At 32.8% G+C, this 22,217-nt stretch overlaps 1 protein-coding gene, 1 non-coding gene and 1 pseudogene across 2 annotated transcripts; 2 read left to right on the plus strand and 1 right to left on the minus strand.

The window, feature by feature from the left end:
• The first annotated feature begins 3,955 nt into the window (after positions 1-3,955).
• LOC140692178 (olfactory receptor 4A47-like) lies at positions 3,956-4,879 on the plus strand. Its single transcript, XM_072956937.1, has one exon. It carries the CDS (start codon positions 3,956-3,958, stop codon positions 4,877-4,879), a length of 924 nt encoding a protein of 307 aa, XP_072813038.1.
• Positions 4,880-6,694: 1,815 nt separating this feature from the next.
• On the minus strand, positions 6,695-6,801 carry LOC140692265 (U6 spliceosomal RNA). The gene has a single exon (XR_012067835.1). It is a non-coding gene; the product is annotated as a U6 spliceosomal RNA (small nuclear RNA).
• A 5,672-nt stretch (positions 6,802-12,473) lies between these two features.
• Positions 12,474-13,394, plus strand: LOC140692188 (olfactory receptor 4A47-like; annotated as a pseudogene).
• Positions 13,395-22,217: the final 8,823 nt, after the last annotated feature.

Here is a 22,217-nt window from a genome sequence, read left to right on the forward strand (position 1 = left end):
TGTAGAGGAAATTTTTCTAGCATTCAGAATGTTCTCATTAGTAGCTGCTCTAAAAATAGTTGTAATTTTGGTGCCCCCATGGGAGGAAGTGAGCTCAGGGTCTTCCTACTCTGCCTGTTGGCCATTCCCTCCTATATGTCTGTCTTTATGTCAATTCCACACTGCTATGATTATCATAGTTTTGTAGTATGTTTTAGTATCAGGAATAGTAAATCCCCAGATTCATTCACATTTTCAAGTTTGTTTTGACTATTTGGTTTGGATCCCTTGCAATTTCATATGAATTTTAAGATGGATTTTTTTATTTCTGCAAAGAAACATTTTTGGGATTTTAATATGGATTTCACTGAATGTGTATATCACTTTAGGTTGTATTGTCATCTCAGTAATGCTAAATTTTCCAACTCATGAATGTTTTCCATTTATGTGTGTCTTCTATAATATCTTTCAGCAATCTTTTATAGTTTTCAGAGTGCAAGACTTTTGCCTACTTGAATAAATTTATTCTTAAGTCTTTTATTCTTTTTGATGCTACTGTAAATGGAAGTGTTTAGTCTTTGATTTGTTCATTTATAGTATAGAAATTCAACATTCATTCATGATTAAAAAAATAGAAGGGCTGTATCTCAACATAATAAAGGCCATTTATGACCATTCCACAGCTCAAATCAGACTCAACTTTGGAAGGTTGAAAGCTTTTCCATTAAATTCAGGAGCAAGACAAGAGTGAACACTCTCACCACTTTTTAAAAAAACATAGTACTGCAAAAATTTTCTTTTGACATATTTTTGGTATTCTATCTATAAATCCTGTCATCTTCTAGATGATATGATTTACTTAATTAAATTTTCCTTAACTTTACTTTCTGTAACAGTGCTTCCAATGGTAGCCACTTCCTATCCTTTGGATCTCAGTTTGTCACCTTTTAAGTAATGCCTTCTCTGATTACATAGTAGAATCCTCCCTCTTATTTCTGTTGCAGTGCCCTATTTGTTGTCTTATAAGCAGTACATAAGACCATCATTACTTTATTAAATTTTCTTTTATTTTTTGACTCTAAAATAAGAATCTGAGATCCATGTAGGAAGGAAATTTAACATGATATCCTCCCCTGTTTTATTTATTAATGGCTGTGTTTTCACTCACAGTACAGTTCCTGGCATTAAATAGGTATTTTAAATTATAAAGTATGGATACTTAATTAGTTATTATATCTATATTGGTGATAATATTTTATACATCTAACCAAACTTCAAGGCAAAATAAATTTGGTATTAAATAAAAGAAAAGAAAATCTTATTGCGACAGATTGGAAAATACATGATCATTTAATCTAATTGGAACAAAATGACTGGGCTGGTATCATATTTTTCACTAGCATTAACATCATAATATTTTTAAAGCTATTTTTTCTCCATATTACACTTTCCTGACCTAGTTATATGATTTGACCTAATCGGATCTTTATATAAAGATATACTTTTAAAACTTTGTGGAAAATCACAGTGAGTTTAATTAAATGAGGATCAGTTTTGGACACATTCCAATTCTAAGACTCAATGATAAATCAGGTTAGAAGGGATAAAATGCCCAGTGATCTTTGCCAATATCAGGAAAGAGATGCTATGTTTTTAAGAACAGATAGAACATTTTAGTTGGTCCTTTGTTAGAATTAAAGCATTGCATTAGAAAAAGAAAAGCAGAAGAATGTCTCTCACAACCAACCAGCTAGTCTGGATCTGCAACATAATACAGTGAGAAGGACTGAGCAATTGAATAATATTTTTATTTTTTTAATTTATCTATTTTCTCATTAAACCTTGCTTTACTGGGTCTCAGAATTCTTTTTTTTTAAACTTCTTTTTATTGCATTATAGTCATTTTACAATGTTGTGTCAAATTCCAGTGTACAGCACAATTTTTCAGTTATACATAAATATACATATATTCATTTTCACATTCTTTTTCGCTGTGAGCTGACACAACATCTTGTATATACATCCCTTGGCTATACAGTATAGTCTTGTTTATCTATTCTGCATATGTCTGTCAGTATCTACAAATTTTTGAACTCCCAGTCTATCCCTTCCCACCTGTCTCCTCCTGGAACCACAAGTTTTTATTCTATGTCTATGAGTCTGTTTCTGTTTTGTATTTATGTTCTTTAATTTATTTTATTTTATTTTATTTTATTTTAGATTCCATATATGAACAATCTCATATGGTATTTTTCTTTCTCTTCCTGGCTTCTTCACTTAGAATGACATTGAAAGTTATTTTTAAATTTTGAAGTTAGTAGAGTAAGGTTACTAGAGACACCTTTTCTTGTCCAATGACTGGTTGCAGTCTTTCTATGTAAACACAAGATTTGCTAGTTTTTTTGTGTGTGTGATAAATTTCCAGTGTGATAAATCATGTGTGTGTATGTGCGTGTGTGTGCTCACACACTGAGGGATTTTTTTACATAATTCATAGTGCAAATAAAAATAATCTTCTGAATAATCAGAAAACTCCTCAGAGAAAATGGACAGAAAGTTGAATGAAATAAAAGAGATCCTCAAGTAATAATGCAGCCTATGTCCTCTGTTTTCAAACTGGATGATGGATGATTTCCAAGTCTTTGTGAGTAACTTAAAAAGCCTTCCTCCAGATAGTGAACAAGCCTCCACAAGGTATGTCTAACAGTAAGTATTGGGAACCAGGCTTGACAATTGTGTGACTGTCTTCATTATGTAAGAAATTAAATTACTTTGAAATAAATCAAACAGATTCAATTGTAGTTTTATCACTTAAAAATGTGAGGCCTTGGAAAATTAATTGGATGTTCTGAGCCTTAATTTCTTCAACTACGAAGTGGGGGTTACAGCTCCTGTTATTAAACATTTAAATATGACATATTAAATTGTGAGAGCTTGATTGGAATCCACTATAGGAGTTTTGAGACATATAGTGATATAATAAGAGCAAGATTTAAAGAGGATCATATGGGTGGATTCAAGAGAATAAATTTTTGGAGGCCAGAATAAAAGTGGAAAGACAGATATGAAAGAAGGATATTGCAGTGGGCCAGTAAGGAAATGAGGGTGTAGGGAATGATCAGATTTGTGATATATTTTGAAAATGGAGACAAAAGGATGTGTTAAAACTATCAATAATATGAGAACAATAGGGAGTGAAGAACACTAGGAGGTTATTTGTCTAAGCAATTTAATGATACGGAAACTCCTTTTTATTACAGAAAATTTTAAAATTATTTTTATGTAGGTTAAATTGATATCCAATTGTAGATGCCAAAAATTGGAGATGCTGCCTATACAAGGTTAAAAATAAATGGAAAGATAGAAGATTGGGACACAAAATTAAAGTGCTTCAGCATTTATTGGTCAGGAAAAGGAGGAATATCCATCTATAAACCCTAAGAATTTTCTGTGTGGTTTGAGGCAATTCAGGACAGTTACCTTCTATTTATAATTTGATCTACTCACACTGAATGTGTAATTTAGCTTAAATGAAGTTAAATTATTACACTTTTATGACATTGTAAATGGTGTACTATTTTAGGGAATTCCCTTCCCATCTTCTTTTGTTTTTTCACTTTTTCATTTAAAACTCAGTTAAAGCATTCCTTTCTCTGGGAAACTTTCTTTGATTTTAGTTTGATTGATATATTCCTACACTGTTACCTTAGTGTTGTGTGAATATCCTTACAATGGTACTTATTACATGGATCTAATCTCTATTTTGTATCATATCACTGTGCATAAGAAACTCTGCCTTATTCAACTTGGTAATCACATGTCTATGATCCATTGGATACAAACAAATACTCCATACAAATTGTTTTAATTGAATGGATAAATAAAGGATTATACTTACAATGCATTTAAGTATTGTCCCCCTTGTTTTGTAGCTAAACTGCTTCTAATATGTGAAGTCAGCTCCTGTACAGACTAGATGGAACCAAGGAACAATGTAACTTATTTCATCCCCCTGGGCCTCACACAGAATCCAAAGAAGCAGAAAGTCCTTATTGTCATGTTCTTGCTTTTCTACATTTTGACTGTTGTGGGCAGCCTGCTCATTGTGGTGACAATTACTGTCAGTAAGACCCTCAATGCACCAATGTACTTTTTTCTTGCTAGCTTATCATTTATAGATCTAATTTATTCCTATTCTAGTTCCCCCAGATTTATTTCAGACTTCTTCTTTGGGGAAAACATCATATCCTTTGAATCTTGCATGACTCAGCTTTTTACTGAGCACTTTTTTGGTGGGTCAGAGATTGTTTTTCTGTTGGTGATGGCCTATGATTGCTACATGGCCATTTGTAAGCCTTTGCATTATTTGGTTATCATGAGGCAAAGGGTGTGTGTTGTGTTGCTGGTGGTGTCCTGTGTTGGAGGTTTTCTGCACTCAATTATTCAACTTAGTACTATTTATGTGCTCCCATTCTGTGGCCCCAATGTCATTGATCACTTTATGTGCGATATGTTCCCCTTGTTGAAACTTGTCTGTACTGACACCTTTGTCACTGGCATCTTAGTGGTGGCCAATGGAGGACTGATGTGCAGTATTTTATTCCTGCTCTTACTCATCTCTTATGGAGTCATCTTGCACTCTCTAAAGAACCTGAGTCAGGAAGGGAGGCAGAAAGCCCTCCAGACCTGTGTTTCCCACATTCCTGTGGTTGTCTGTTTCTTTGCTCCCTTTATTTTTATGTATGCAAGACCTGCTAAGACGTTCTCTGTTGACAAATCATTAAGTGTGTTTTATACAGTCATAAGCCCCATGCTGAACCCATTTATCTACAGCCCAAGAAATTCTGAGATGACTAATGTTATGAAGAAACTCTGGAGAAAAATATGTCGTATCAAGTAGTAAATAAGTGCTTCATCCATGATGAAGCAATAAAATTAGCATTAAGGCCAATCTCCTTGGAATGTAAAAGTCTTCATAAATCTGAAGTAAATGTCCTTTTCTAAAGAGATTTATGATAATTATAATTAAAGAATGAAGTATATACTTGTGCATTTGGTAACAGTTTCCCTGCTAAAATGTAAACTCTAATAGTGTCTAATTTAACACTGCATCTGGAAGGGTGGAATGCATTTACAGTTGAGAGTCAGCAAATGTTATGCAATGTATTAGTCAATGAATATTATAGAGGTGCACTATTTTTTAGTTAATTTCTGTATTTATTTTTACTTTCTTATTCTTATTTTTGTTGTCAGTCAGATTTCTGTCTTTTATATTCATTCCTATATTTGTTAAAATATTTAATACTGTACAGACTTTCCTCTTTATTCAATTTAATTTGCTTTACATATCCTATTTTTAGTGTAATACTCTACTTTTGAAAATAAGAAACTGAAAATAGTGGATAATAATAAATATTAAAATAGAATTGATACAAAAGGGAATATGTAGAATAAATCTCTTAATCCTCCTATAGCAGTATCTCCCATTTCTTCAAATGCAGTCACTCTGTTCTTAAGATTCTTCAAGTTATAATCTTTGCAAAAATTAGCGTATTTTCATAGATGTGTTTGTGATGATGTCTCTGTGTATGAATTTTGCTATTTAATACTCAGCCTCCTGGACGTCTTCATATACCAATCTATAGATCTACCTCATTCTCAGTCTCCTCATACTGCTTAACTTCTTTATAAATATACAGTGACACTGATGTATCCATCTTCTTCATGCTTTCTTCAGTCTTTCTCCATGACAAGCAGTTCTTCAATTAAGTCTTTTTGAAATTTTCTAAGTATGAGTTCCCAGTGGTGGAATTGTTGAGTCAATTGGTTTATGTATTTAAAATGTTGATGTTCATAGTTATTGAAAAAATGCCATCCATGAGCTTGTATCAAACTCACTACCCTCTTCATTCTGGAAAATATCTGTTTGCCTGAATTCTCAAAAACCATTGCTTGATAAATATTTTGGGTATATAACAGTCTGATTAAGGAAATTGTGTTTCATTTGTATACTTTAATTATAAATAAGTAGAATTGAATTTGGGTACCTATTCAAATGTTTAAATTGATTTGTATTCATTTACATGAATTGCCTATTAGTGATTTATGTGTTTTATTTGATTGCTGATTTTTTTCCGTATCAATTTTTAGAATTTATTTATGTACTAAGGAAATGATTTCCTTTTCCATGTATGTGGAATTATCTTCTAGCTTGTTATTTGATTTTGTTGTTTCTATACTGTGCAGAATATTCTTGGCCATGTAGAAATATGTTTATATTTGTATAATTAAATCTATCCATATTTTCTTGCTTTTATGTCTTGTTTAGGAAGAATTTCCTTGTTTCACCATTACTAAAATATCCCACATTTTTTCAGCATTTAATTTTTAAATTTTTTTATTGTTTTATATTTTATATTTAGATTTTTGAACCATGTAAGTAGGGATTGCATTTTAATTATTTTTCAAGAATCATTCAAGGTCATTTTTATAGGTGCAATAGTATTTTCCTCATGACTTGATATCTCAACTTTGTATTCTAAAATATGGTATGTGCTTGGATAAAAATCAGGCCTCTATTAACTTACAGTGATTCATGTGACTTTTAAGCATATGATGTGATTACATTTGATTTAAAATATGCTTTGATACCTCATAAGCCTAGGACTCCTTCATTTCTATTCCTTATCAGAAATGCCTATTCTTTTTTTTTTTTTTTAATATGGAACGCTTCACGAATTTGCATGTCATCCTTGCGCAGGGGCCAAGCTAATCTTCTCTGTATCATTCCAATTTTAGTATATGTGCTGCCGAAGTGAGCACAGAAATGCCTATTCTTGCATATTTGTTTTATAATTAAAATTCAGTAAGCTAGTGTAGCAAAAACTAAGTTTAGTTAATATTTTCAATGAGACTTGATTTAGAGAAAGTTTATAACTTTAGTGAATTGAGATTTCTTATCCACAAACATGGGTATTTCTTTTATGTTCATATAAATCTGGTATATTTTTTATAGATTTAGTATTTTTGAGTTCTTTTGCTACTATTGTAAATAGAATCTTTTGTTCTAATACATTTTCCAATTGTCTGATATTTTAATGTAAAAATTCTTTTTGTTTTCTATTTTTACATAATATAAAATCTTTACAGTGCCTCATTCATCCTTTTTAAGTCAAAGCTATGTAAGTACTGACAAATATATATAGTTATGTAACCACCACATCAATTAATATGCAGACTGTTTCATCACCAAAAATATTTCCCCGTGCTCCTTTGCATCACATCCTCCCTTCACCTCCAGGTCTTGGAAAACACTGATCCATTTCCATTCCTATAGTTTTGTCTTTTCCACAGTGTCCTATAAATTGAATCATACAGTATGTAGTCTTTTTTTTCCTCCCAGCATTGTAAAGGTATAATTGAGAATTCAAAATTTTCTATATTTAAGGTATACAATGTCATGATTTCATATACATATATGCTGTAAAATGGATACCACAGTCAAGCTAATTTACATACCAATTACCTCTCATGAATATCTAGGTAATTTATTATTTTTGATGCCATTGTAAATGGGATTATTTTCAAAATTAATATAAAATATTTTTAGATAGCTCATTGTTAGTATATGTAAATGCAGCTGATTTTTGTATGTTGATTTTGTAGCCTGCAAATTTATTGAAGTTGTTTATTTGTTCTAACAGTTTGGGGTGCAATATTTTTAGGTCTTCTATACATAGGATCATGTCGAATATCTAGTCTTTTAAACTTGGCTTCTTAGTCCTGGTATCATGCATTTGAAATTTGTGCATATTGCACTTGTTAATAGTTCATTTTATTGCTGAGTATTATTCCAAACTGTATGACATTTATCCTTTTCTCCATTAAGAGATATTTTTATTGTTTCCAGCTATTCGAAATTATGGATAAAACTGATACAAATATTCATGTATAGGTTTTTATAAAGTCAGGCAAACAAAGAGCCAGAATATGAAATAATTATTTTCAAGACACCAGATGTCAATAATGATTGACAGTGATTGCTGAGTGATGAGAAATGAACAAGTGAAGCTCTAAGGTTGTTCTGATTTATTACCTTTAAAAAGTTTCCATATTGTGGTACAGAGAAGGATCCCTCAAAAGATCCTGGTAGACTCTGAGTTGAGGAGATGAAGTTGAGGGTCTGAGAAGACCAAGGCACTGAGGCAGCTAGATTTCTGAGGGTGGAACACTGCAGATCATAGACCTGCGGGGCAGAGAAAGAGAGATTCAGAGGCATTGAGGGAGGCAATGTTGGAGATCTGGAGAGATCCCCCTCAATTATTCATAGTCTTCAGGAAACTACATGAGGATGGGAAAAGATCTACCCACACAGGTTAGAGAGAGGAGTGCTTGGTGCTCAGACTGGGCTAGGAATAATGCCTATTCTCAGCAGCTGGAAGGCTTCATTGTTCACAGGGTCAGTAGAGGGAGTTAAATACTAAGACAATTCTGCATCAGCAGTGGGACGTAATTTAGCCCCAGACCCAGTACCGCTTCAGATCTGCTTCATAAATCATAACAGCATGAAAAAAATCAGAAATAAAACATTTAAAAGAATCAAACTAAATATTGTGCTCACAATTTTGTGTCTGTGATAATATGAGATCTTGGTCTGATTATTTCTCTTATGAGGACCTTGTTTCATTCTGGTATAAGGATCACGCTGGGTGCATATGCAGCGAGGAGATGAGCTGGGAAGTATAATTTCCTCCCATCCCTAAAAGTATGTATGTAGGATTGGTACTATTTCTTGATTGATTTTTATGTAGAATTCACTGATAAAGCTATATGGGGATGGAATTTTGGGAAGGATTTTAAAGAAATAATTTTCTTGAGTGTTAGATTATTACAGTTTTTAATTACTTTTCTTAGTGTGTTTATGTAGAAATTTGTGTTTTTCATAACCGTGGTCCATTTTCTTTTAGTTGTCAAGTATGCTGTCATAAATTATTGTATCCTTTTATTATCTTTTTAAGTTCTGCAGACTCTTCATACAGTGATGACCCTCTCTTCATTCTCAATTATGATAATTTTTTTCTCTTAATTTTCTTATTCATTTTTGCTAAGATCTTATCAATTTTACTAGACTTTCAAAGAACCAATTTCTGGATTCATATATTTTCTCTATTTTTTCAATCAATTTCTATTTCAGTGATTTCTGTATTCTATTTACTATTTCCATTGTACAATGTTCTATTTACTATTTCCATTGTACAATGTTCTCTGTAATAGTTTTGCTTTTTCTTTGCTAGCTCCTTAACATCGAAGTTTAGGTCATTTCTTATAGCATTTCTTATAACATTTCTTGCTTTCTAATGCTTAAAATTAAAGCTATACATTTCCCTCTAACCATTCCTGGAGCTACATCTTCTTTTTATAGTTTTTAAATATATAGTTCATATATATCTTTAATACATCTTTTTTTACACATGTATCATTATCTTTCTATTGAAAATTAATTTTTCCAAAGATTCATGAATAATTTAGACTTGGGTTGTTTGATTTGTATATAACTGGAAAATGTTATATTTTTGTTGTCAATTTCTTGTTGAATTACATTTTTATAATATATACATATATTCTATATTATTAAGTCCTTTGAAATGTATTGCAAATTCTTTTGTGGCCCAGTTTATTGGTTATTTTGATGAATGCTCCATGAGCAGTTCTTTGAGATAAACAGAACAGTCCCACAAATGTTTTCTCTTTCCCTACTCCCACACTAACACAGATTCTCTCAACTTGGCTCTCTGAAACCATGTGACAAACTTTATCTGCATTATAAATAAGATTTAAATGACTTCTTTTGAAATTAACATTTATTATCTTCTGGAAATCAGATCAGATGTCATCTGCAAAGACAAAGCTTAAACAGATTTTCCTACTTTGAAGGTCATGATTTAAACAAGAAAGCTTTTACATATTCTACTTCTACCCAGACTGGACTGTCCCCTTTTAGAGATATGACCTCAAGTTGTTCTTTCAGGATTTTCCCTCAGAGGACAGGGTTCTGAAAGGCCTATTCTACATGGTGATTACCTTGGTGGCATCTCTGGAGATAAGAAGTGTACTGTCAAAATTATGATTAATGTCCCAATGAATTTAATTAGACAAGAATCACCCTTGGAGATGCACCAGTTGAATGACTCTATAATATGTACTGCAGTTCAAATGTAGATAAAGTGTTTGTGGACCTTTGCCATTACCCTCAGAGAGTATCTGTCTGTACTAGTACTCACGTGATAGGCTTCTTCCCAAAATGGAATGATGTACTCAAAACATAATAAAGCATGCATATGAAGTATTCATCCTTCAGGAAACCCAACATTCAACAGTGCTGTATGAAGACAGGACAGTGTAACAGGTTGAGAATCAAAATGTGATAAAGGCTTTTTCACTGTTTCATTTTTACTGGTATAAAACACAAAATGGCAAAATTTTTATCTAATTAATTTAAGCATAATTTACAGTTTTTTCTTCAATTAAAATGTTGATTTAATATTTCTTTGTTAAGAGGACAAATTTTGCCAGCAATTTATATTTTTAGTCTCTGTTCAAAATCAAGATTCAAATTTCTTTAGGTATCAGGGCATACATATTCATTTTGAAAATTCTAACAGTTCAAAAAGATATATTTTTCTAAAAGATTGGGATGAATCAGATTTCCTGCAACATGAGAAGAGTTGGCCATGTGGAAACAGGTCAAAGTCCAGTGATGGTGTAAGTGTCCTGTTGTCTGTGTTCTCAGAGATGGAATCAGTCAATGAAGGACAAGGGAGAAGGCACCAGAGCCCAGTTCATGGATTGAATGGCTGTCTCCTTATGCAGGTAACCCAGGAAAGTTTATACACAAGATTCTGAACTAGACTTTATATTTTGCAAAAGTACATTGGTGGTGTGAGAATCCAGTCTTTCAGAAGTTCCCCTATCTGTTTCTCATGACCAGCAAAGTTAGGGATCCTTTGTGATCACTAAAATATGTGAAAATCAATTCTATTATGTAATACCCTTTTGGGATATCCTCTTATTATAAAGATCTAGAAAAAATTTACCTTCTCTAACATCAAGTATACTTTAAAAACTAATTTCAAGTGTAACTATTTGGGAATAATTTAATGGGCAGATATTTCTATCTTATTCTTTATTTCCCCCCTTTTTAAACCCTTGTGTTGAGGGCTGACTTCCACTAGATCACAGCTAGGGAGCTGCTGTGCTACCTAGGAAACCCCGACACAGAAGTATGTCTTCTATCAATGGTTTAGCACCAGGTTCCCCACAACCTGTGATGCATGATGGGTGAGGGGGCGGCTGCCTTTCTGGCCATGCCCCGTGTCCCAGGACAAAAAGCTGTCCTCAACAGATACTTCTAAATCTCATGGTAGTTTTAATTAATATGTGCTGTAAGCATTGCATTTTTATCTAAACATTCCAAATATAATTTAGAGTTTTTTCTCCAATTAAAATGTCAGTTTAATATTTCTTTGTTAAGAGAACAAATTTTGCCAGCAATTAATATTTGTAGTCTCTGTTCACAATCAAGATCAAATTTCTTTAGGTATCAGGGCATTCACATTCATTTTTAAAATTCCAGCAGTTCAAAAGAAAATCTTCTGTTAAAAACTAAAAGATGATGTAGCATCTGTAGAAAGTGACTGAGTGACTTCCAAGAGCCCAATGTAATACTGTAGTAAGTAAGCTGTTGCTTCAATTCCTATTTTTCTGTTCACATATTAATTTCAGCATCTTATCATATGTTTGTGGACCATTTTGATGTATCCTTCCTTTAATAGTTTGTTTATATTTTTATTTATTTTATATTTTTATTTATATCTTTTATCAGTTAATTGCTTAGAGATATTTGTCTATTTTAGATATTAACTCTGTATATGACTTCTAAAATGTAAACCTTTTCTCCAAACTACTTTTGTATATTGTCATTGTTATATCTTTTCCTAAATCTATGCAAAATTTTTAAATTGTCAAATATATCTATTTGGGATTTTAATGATTGGTTAAGAAGATTCTTCCACCTTTAGAATGTAGAAAGTTACCTCTTTTATTAACTGGAAAGTAAATATTAAGTAAATCTTGCTTTGCTTTTGTATTAAATCTTTAATAAATTTTAATTTTTGTAATAAGTATTACCTATATGTACAATTTAATTAGCTTCCTGATGGAAAGTTAACTGTGGCAAGTGATTTATATACTAATTTATCCTTTTCCCATATATGTCCCTAATTACTTGCCTCTCCATTAGCCTATAAGATTGTTGAGGTTAAGGATAATGTTTTAATCAGATTTGTATTATAATTTCTGAAAGTACTGGAACATAATAAACCATACTGCCTATTGGCTGAATAAACAAATTATCTTAAGATTTCAAGAAGTCACTAATAATAAATATATTTACAGGTAATTTTGTCCTGAGCTCTGAAATAAGACATATAGAAGAATCTATGGAGCAAAGGAACAATGTAACCAAGTTTGTCTTCTTGGGGCTCACTCAGAGCCCCCAGGGTCAGAAAATGTTATTTGTTGTGTTCTTGCTCATCTACATGGTGACAATGGTGGGCAACATACTCATTGTCATGACTGTGGTGGTCAGTTCAACGCTGGATTCCTCCATGTGCTTCTTTCTTGGCTACTTATCATATATGGATGCTGCTTATTCTACTGCAATCACCCCAAATATGATTATAAACTTACTCAGTGAGAAGAAAATCATTTCATTCCAAGCCTGCATGACCCAGCTTTTCATAGAGCACTTATTTGGTGGTGCTGAGATTTTACTCCTGGTGATCATGGCTTAAGACTGCTTTGTGGCCATCTGCAAACCCTTACATTATTTGACGATCATGAATAAGTGAGTGTGTATTCTGCTGCTGCTGTTGGCTTGGGTTGGTGGGTTTTTGCATGCTGTAGTTCAACTGCTCTTGGCTTACAACCTTCCCTTCTGTGGCCCCAATGTCATTGACCACTTCCTCTGTGACATGTATCCCTTGTTAAAACTTGCCTGCTCTGATACCTACATTATTGGCCTCACTGTGGTTGCCAATGATGGGGCAATCTGTGTGGTCATCTTTATGCTCTTACTCATCTCCTATGGGGTCATCCTGCACTCCCTGAAGAATCTTAGTCAGGAAGGGAGGTGCAAAGCTTTGTCCACCAGTGGCTCCCACATTACTGTGGTGGTCCTCTTCTTTGTCCCTTGAGTCTTTATGTATGTGAGACATCCTTCTGCCTTACCCATTGATAAGTCCTTGACTGTGTTTTACACTGTTATCACTCCTATGTTGAACCTTCTAATCTATACTCTGAGAAATGGAAAGATGAAAAATGCCATGAAAAAGCTCTGGACCAAAAAAAGAAAATGAGACATCAGGGAAATGTATTACTTATTTTCTATGAAAAGTTACTCTTTCTAAGTTAGCCATGAATGATCATTTAGCTGTAGTAAATTTCTCCTCAGGTTTAATAACTTGAGAATGATGAAAAACATTTATTATTTGAATACTTCCAATGGTCAAAACATATTTTTAAGATTTTCATAATTTTTCAGTTCAAAGCATATATTTTATGTGAATTATATTTTTAAGATTTTTAAAATTTCCTATGAAAATATGTATAGTTTTTGGTTATAAAATGTCTCTGTTGAGACTACTGATTTCTGTTCTATATGGCCAGTTAAGCTATAGTTAATCCTATAAATTTATTTTAGTTAGTGGAAGATTTTCTTATGTTTATGTCTTAAGTAATGTAATCTTTCCAGAATCAATAGGGTTCATTACAGATTTTGGAAAAATAAAGTAAGAAATAAGACATAAAAATGTGGTTCACTCCTCCCTACACAGAAACAGCCCATATTAATATTTGAAACACGTGTTTTATTTTTCTATCTGAAAGATATTTTTATATATCCTTTTGCTTATATTGCTCAGTATGTTAACATCAAAGAAGAGTGATGTTTCAGAGATGCAACATTAATAACCAAGAGGCTAAGTATATTAAAATAATCTAAATAAACAAAGTGTATATACATGAAATAACCAATCTTACTTATTTTTACAATTGGGAAATCATATTATCTCCTCAATTGGAACAGCTTTTTTTGGTGTTACATTTTCATAAATATGACTCATTAATCTTCCCAGATAGTTTAGACTATCTGATAATACTTCTGCTGGTTTTCATTATCCCCATCTCCATTTTTGCTCATACTGTTCCATGGCATTCTTTAGAGACACAGACTCTGCCTTTCATCTGTAAATTCATCATAAACCATAATCTGTCAGCTTCAAATATACACTACAGAACTTGACACCAGATATTTTGAGTGATATCGTTAAAAGACATGCTGCAGTATATGTCTTTCTCATCTCTTTTATTAATGAAATACAGATTATTAGGAAGAAGCCAGAATACATTGTTCTATTTGGTCAAGATATCATTAATAAATCTTCTTTTTCTCTGAATAAGGCTTGAAACAAAATATTATCTGCCTTTAAAGTGGTCAAAATCATGCAGTCAAAGAAACTTACTATTCTACCTCCCTTATTTATCCTGGATACATGAGGGGCTAAGGCTAGGGGGCTGTGGGTGATTTTTCACTGGTAAATCACACTGTATGAAAAGCCTCATATTCTGATTTGTATTGCTATTGTTGTTATATGGATATTTCTTATATTATCCCAAAATCTTTCCAAACATCATAGTATTCATCAAATAATATCAAGCATTTGATTTGATTGGAATTTACGGAATTAATTCCTCCCCTTTTGGATGTTGCTATAGATTGAAAGTTTGTTTCCCTCTCCAAATTTATAAGTTAAATCCTTTATAATATGGTGGTATTTGGAGGTGGGCTGTTTGAGAAATAATTATGTCATGAATGTGGAGCCCTGATGATGGAATTAATGCCCCTATAAGAGAAGTTTGAGAGCTCACCTGATCCTTCTGCCACATGAGGACACAACAGATAGCTGTCTGTAAACTGAGGAGGGACCCTCACCAGACATGGAATCTGCTGACACCTTAATCTTGGAGTTCTGAGACTCTAGATCTGTGAAAAATAAATGTTTATTGTTAAAGCCATCCAGTCTGTGGTATTCTGAAATAGCTCCCCAAGTGGACTAAGACAGAAATTTAGTTAATTTTCAAATTTGTATAATTCTGTCAAATGATGAGCTATAAAATTTTGCTAATTATCTGTATTCACTGGTCTATAAACTCCCTGGTGTCAGGGAAATTATTTTAGCTGTCTTTATGTTCTCATAATATGTGGGACATAGAATCCACTCTATATACTGTCAATTTCTTGAATTCTTCATCTATTGGAGTGAAAATTTTTATTGAAAAACTTTGATTAATTCTTTCTACATTAAATATATATATTTGTCACAAATATTTACTCTTCTTTGACATTTTCTACAAATACTTACCATGTTATTTATGCTGTAATAATGGCTATTTTTATAAAAAGATGTTGTTTAATAGTCTTTAACTTTTGGATTTCTTTTATCATGTCACTCTTGGAAAATCCCATTTCCTTCCACAGATTTTATAAATTTTAACTTCTTGTTTTTTTTTAAATAACTTTTCAAAACATTTTATCTTTAACCCATCTAGAATTTAGTTTTATTAGTGATTAGGAAATATCTAAGCCTTCTTTCCCCCAACAGGTAAACTAATCTGACAATATTATTACAACTTTCAGTAATAATTTGAAAATTTTCTATTTAATATATCAGGTTTTATATCAACTAGAAGCTTCAATTTTGGGGCATTTTTTTCTCATCCTTCACCTTCCCCTCCTCCTCTAAATTTTAGGATTATTCTGCAAAGTTTGAAAGCTTCCCAGAAAAAGAAATTTAGAAAGTTGTGACTCTACATATTTATTTTGAGGAAGACATGTTTTAATATCTTGTTTTCTTACCCAGAATAAGACACATATTGTGAAGGGTTGATTGATGTCTCAATAAAAATTTGTAATCTTCTCTCTAGAGTATATCTTGCCTTTTGGTTTTCTTAAAATGAGGACTTTCTTAATTATATTTAATTCACATTTTCAATGAGCTGGTCAGAAAGGGTTTGATGTCTTTCACTGGTGTGAATTACAGCACAATCCTCAAAGCCAGGAGCATATGTCTGTACTCAAACATTTATAGGCCTGTATCCAACAATACACGTCTGTATCCCACCACACACTCAGATCTGTATCCAACCTCATGCGAATATGTATGACCACCTGTATGTGTATATTCAGTGATATGTAAGTCTGTATACAATTTCATGTATGTATTTATATGTGAAAACGCATGGGTCTGTATCTCACAACACATGGGTCAGTATTTGACTACTGTTATGACTGCATGTATGTATGTATATGCATATGTATCTGATATGATCACACATGAGCATGTATCTGTCCACATACAGGGCTATATCTTGCCATTCACTAGTCTGTATCTGACTATATGAATTGAGGAAGAACTTGATGGAACAATTCTGTTTCATGTGGCATGGACTGAGGTCACTCTTCAATTGATTGATGGACATTTAAGGAGGTTCCAAGATGACTTCACTTATATGAATGAAGCCTTGGTAGAGATGACTATAGGACGGGGCTCTTCTGGGTCTCTTTCTTCTCCATGTAGATATAGGGTAATGTAGACAATGTCTACCCAGTGAGGTTCTCAGACTTGTAAAATGACAGTTCAGGGCTCTGAGAAGGAAGAGACAAAAGCTATCAGGCCAGTTATGTCTCATCCCAACATGACATAAGATTTAAGTCCAGGATATCAAGTTTTATTATTACTATTATTATTATTATTTTTGCAGGGGGATGTAATTAGATTTATTTGGTTTTTCTTTGGAGGTAATGAGGATTGAACCCAGGACCTCATGCATGCTAAGCATGCATTCTACCACTTGAGCTATACCCTCCCCCAGGATATCAAGTTTTAAATTCAGACTGCTCTTCACATCCAAAGAAGCAATCAACAAAATAAAAGGTAACTTATAGAATGGGAGAAAATAGTTGCAAATCTTATATCTGGTAAGAGTTAATATCTGAGAAATATAAGGAATTTTACAACTCAATAGCCAAAAACCAAAAAACTCAATTTAAAATGGGCAAAGACTTAAATTGGTATTTTTCCAAAGAAGACATACAAATTGTCACTAGGAACGTAAGAAGGTGCTCAACATCACTAATAATTAGGGAAATGCAAATCATAATAAAAATTAGATACCACCTCACACCCCTTAGGATGGCTATATGAGATTTACAGGAGAAATTAAATGCTTGTGAGGATGTAGAGAAGAGGGAACTCTACTATCCAGGTGGTGGGAATATATATGTGTTCAGCTACTATGGGAAACATTATGGAGGTTTCTAAAAAAATTAAAAATAAAACTACCATATGGTTCAACAATCCACTTCTGTGTGTATATACAAAAATATAAAATTAGGAACCTGAAGAGATATCTATACTCCCATGTTCATGGCAGTATTATTCACAATAGCCTAATGTAAAACCTAAATGTCCCCTGATTGATGAACGGATAAAGAAACATGGTATACATACATATGTATTGTGTATCTATGTAAATATATACATATAGAAACACAATGGAATATTATTCATCTATATAAAAGAAGTGAATCCTGCCATCTGTGACAATATGGAGGGACTCTGAGGGCATTATGCTAAGTAAAATAAGCAGAAATAGAAAGACAAATACTTTATTTTAGTATAAGCATTTAAAGCTATACATTTTCTTCTAAGTACAGTGTTGGTCACAACCCATCCATTTTGTTACAGTTTTATTGTGTAGTTACAAATATTTGTTAATTATATTAAGATTTCTTCTTTGGTTCATGATTACTTTAAATATTTATTGCTAAGTTTCTGATTAATTGGAAGATTTTTCTAGATATCTATGTTAGCTGTCTATTTCTGCATTGCAAGTCACCTCAAAACTTAGTGACTTGAAAAAACACAAACTTATATCACAGTTTCTGTAGGTCCACATACTAAGCATGACTTAGCTGGTTCCTCCACTTCAGGTTCTCTGACAAGGCTGCAATCAAGGTGCTGGCTGGGGATGCAGCCTCACATGAAGTCTCCCCTGAAGAAGGATCCACTTCTTATCTTGTGCAGATGGTTGTTGGCAGGATTTGGTTTCTCAACATCAATTAAATATCTTATCAAATTATAATTCCAATTACATCCCACTGACCTTGAAATTGTTGTCATATATTTTACTGCTACATATGTTATAAGTTTCTGAATATATTATTAATCTTTCATTACATAACTAATTATTTAAAACTTTAGAAAAGGAATTTCTTTCTTTTCTCTATTAATTCATGTACATCATTTCCACTTTCTTCATCCTTTTCTATAAATTCTGATTTCTGTATGATACTGTTTTCTTCAGCCTGAATAACTTCTTTTTCTATTTCTTGTAATGTCTGTTTGCTGGCTAGGAGACAAAATATTGTCTCCTCGAGGTTGAGGAGTTTTAAAGGCATAAGCTGCCACAGAGTTTTGGCTAGTTTCCCTACAAAATTGTGGCTTATAAGGGAGTCAGTGATTAACTTTACTAATGGAATTGGAACATTCAGCAGTGACAGGAGCCAGATCAGGATCAGTGACAGGTAGCTCCTATTGCTCACTCAGCCTGTGTAGATCATTCATCTCTGCCACAGTGACCAACAAAATGGTTGAAAATGCTGATTGATAGCCACAGGACAGGCCATCTTGTCGACCAGATTATTTGACAGTTTTCTCTGCAGCAAATTCTCTGATAGGTACTTTATATGATGAACAGACATTTTTGTGTTTGGTCCATTCTGAGTAATCCAGCTACATACAGCACCTCCAGATTGCTTTGTCATCCATTCTTCCATTTTCCTCTTTTCCTCAACAGTGTATCAAATTTGTATTTACTCTCTATTTCTTCTCCCATGTAAAATGAAAGCCATATGTACTGCTCAAAATACTGCTTATCAGGAGGGTTTTTCTTCACCTTGAGCCTTCATTTTTTGCGTTTTTCCCCTTTGTTTTATGAGGGGGAGGTAATTAGGTTTATTTATTTATTTCTGTTTGGAGGAGGTACTGGGGATTGAACCCAGGATGTCATGCATTCTAAGCATTTGCTCTACCACTTGAGCTATACCATTCCCTCCCCCACTTTGAGCATTTAATATCAACTTCAAGTGAAACTGCAGAGCAGCAATTGTCTACTTTTGGCTGCTGCTGCTGCTGTACTAGGCAGATGTATTCATAAATCTGTCTGTATCTTTATTCCCTCCATCATACTGATTATTTTGGCTTTATACTTGTGTTACATTAATAAATTCTTGAATATATGTTTATAATCAAAAGCATTGGATTTTTGAGGTTTATTATTTTCTAATATATGAAAGTAAGATTTAGCTGACACTAATAAGCTCTAATAAGCTCTAATATGTTGTATTTTCATTATCATTAAGCTCAAAGTGTTTTCTAATTTTTGTTGTGTTTCATTTTACCCAGGGGGTATTTAGAAATGCACTGGGTTTATTTTAAACATTTTTTATTGATTTATAATCATTTTACAATGTTGTGTCAAATTCCAGTGTAGAGCACAATTTTTCAGTTATACATGAACATATATATATTCATCATCACATTTTTTCTGTGTGAGCTACCATTACACCTTGTATATATTTCCCTGTGCTATACAGTATAGTCTTGTTTATCTATTTCTACAATTTTGAAATCCCAGTCTATCTCTTCCCACCCCCCCACCCCCTAGGCAACCACAAGTTTATATTCTATGTCTGTGAGTCTATTTCTGTTTTGTATTTATGCTTTGTATGTTTTGTTTGTTTGTTTGTTTCTTAGATTCCACATATGAGCGATCTCATATGATATTTTTCTTTCTCTTTCTGGCTTACTTCACTTAAAATGATATTCTCCAGGAGCATCCATGTTGCTGCAAATGGCATTATGTTGTTGGTTTTTATAGCTGAGTAGTATTCCATTGTATAAATATACCACCTCTTCTTTATCCAGTCATCTCTTGATAGATATTTAGGCTGTTTCCATGTCTTGGCTATTGTGAACAATGCTGCTATGAACATTGGGGTGCAGGTGTCATCCTGAAGTAGGGCTCCTTCTGGATATAAGCCCGGGAGTGGGATTCCTGGGTCATATGGTAAGTCTATTCCTAGAGTAATTTTCTGGCTACTTTTAGGTTTTGATTTTCTAGGTTATTTAATTTCTTCATGTCCAGAGACAAACTTTATGACTGTAATTTTTGAAATTTCTTGGGAATTGCTTTTTGGCTCAGCATATAATTACTTTTGAAGAATGTTCTATGGGCACTTTTTGCCATTGTTGGATGCATTGTTTCTTGTTTCAATCAATCACATTTGTTAAGGATGTTTAAACATTTTATATCTTTATAAATTTTTTGGTGTGTCCACACTCATGCAATTAACACGAGTTGTGCTATTATCTCCCTCTATTATTGCTTATTTACTTATTATTCCTTTCAGGTTAATAAGTTTAAAAATATGTTATAAAGGTAGAAGTCTATTATTTTTCCCTGATGTTAGAAAGAGTGCTCCTTTTCTGTGGAACCTTTTCTGGGTTACTTTATGCAATTTATTCCACTACCTCTTTTTCACTTTTTATTCTGTTATTTAAGATGTTTATCTTGTCAGGCTCTTACCTTTCACGCTATTTCCTGCATTGTCCATCCTTTTATCTCTTTCTACTTGCATCTGTATATTCTCTTCTAATTTCTCTTATCATTTACTAGTTCCCTATCCATATCTATCCAATCTACTATTAAACCCCACAAATAAATTTTGAATTTCAGTTTTATGTATTTTAACTTTCAAATTTATTTCATTCAATTTATTATCCACCTTGTGTTTTAATTGTTTGAACACACTAAGTTTATTTTGAAATGCTTTTTTTCCCATATTTTGGATCATCTATATTTATTTTAATAGCTTTTGCTTTTCAATTAGGTCTTGTATTTGTCTATAGTTTGTTACATTTGTTTTTTTGTGGCATATTTTATATTTAAAAAGTTGAGAAGTTATTCAAGGACTTTTATTATGCTTTCTTCTTTAACAGAAAATTTCATTTTGTTTCTGGCTGACAGGTAGGCTTGGGGAAATAAAAATCCCAGATAATCTAATCAGGAAATTAGATGAGTCATTGTGGGCTTGAGTTTCTATGAGCACTACTCTCTTTTTAGTCACCCTTACTCCAAGAGTAAAACTATTCATGGTCTCAAAGAAAAGCCTGGTTGTTTTCAAAGTCCTCTTCTTGATGGAATTTGAATCTCATTTATTGTCTTCAGGGTAAAACATTTGTAGGAACTTCCACTCAACCTTTTTAGCTTTTCATGTGTGGTTTTTACAATAAGCCCACTTTAGCAAAAAGAGGGCATCAAATGCAGGTTTTAGCTCTCTGGCTTCTCTTCTTTTCAAAATTTTGGCCCCACACATCCTTGATTCCCTGTTAGTTTTCTGATGACTTCAGACACATGCATTTTACATTTTTCTAGCTACTCTGGTGGCTCTTATGGAAATATTTGGTGCAAAACAACCCATTCTTCCTTTCCAGATGACAAATATTATCCCAATATTTAATTTTCTAGTTTTAGGACTGACATAGCTTACAGAGCATCACTGTGGGTTATTACATATTTTGAAGCAACATCCATATCAGTTATATTTTCAGTGTATTATATTTATTGAGACATAGAAATTCAGTGTCTGTACTTTTGTAGACACCACTGATCTAGCAAATTATTTTTCTTAATTCAGACAGCAGGAAACATTAGTAGTTCTTTGCATTCAGCTGAAAGGAACACAGAGATTATACATATGTATATATTAGTTCTTCAGTTCCGAGTCATAATTTAATCCACAGTAATCTGGATCATATCAGATAATTTTTTCAAATGAAAAATAAATTCTCCATTTTTTCCCCCTACTGGTAAGAGAGGAAGTGGCACTTAGATGTACTCTAAATCTTAGAAGTACCATGTGTGACATTTGTATTTGTTGGATTTCATCCATTTATTAGGTAAGCTGAAAACCACCAAAACTTTGGTGGGACTCTGCACAAAGTAAAGACTTCAGTTGGTTTAGATAGGTATTTAATGACTCTTTAAGGCCTGTATGA

The sequence above is a fragment of the Vicugna pacos genome, unplaced genomic scaffold, assembly GCF_048564905.1.
Source record: "Vicugna pacos unplaced genomic scaffold, VicPac4 SAC-SAT, whole genome shotgun sequence".
Taxonomy (NCBI): domain Eukaryota; kingdom Metazoa; phylum Chordata; class Mammalia; order Artiodactyla; family Camelidae; genus Vicugna; species Vicugna pacos.

Bases quoted from the DNA above. Each gene is read 5' to 3' on its own strand.
- LOC140692178 (XM_072956937.1), top strand. From the start codon at position 3,956: ATGGAACCAAGGAACAATGTAACTTATTTCATCCCCCTGGGCCTCACA.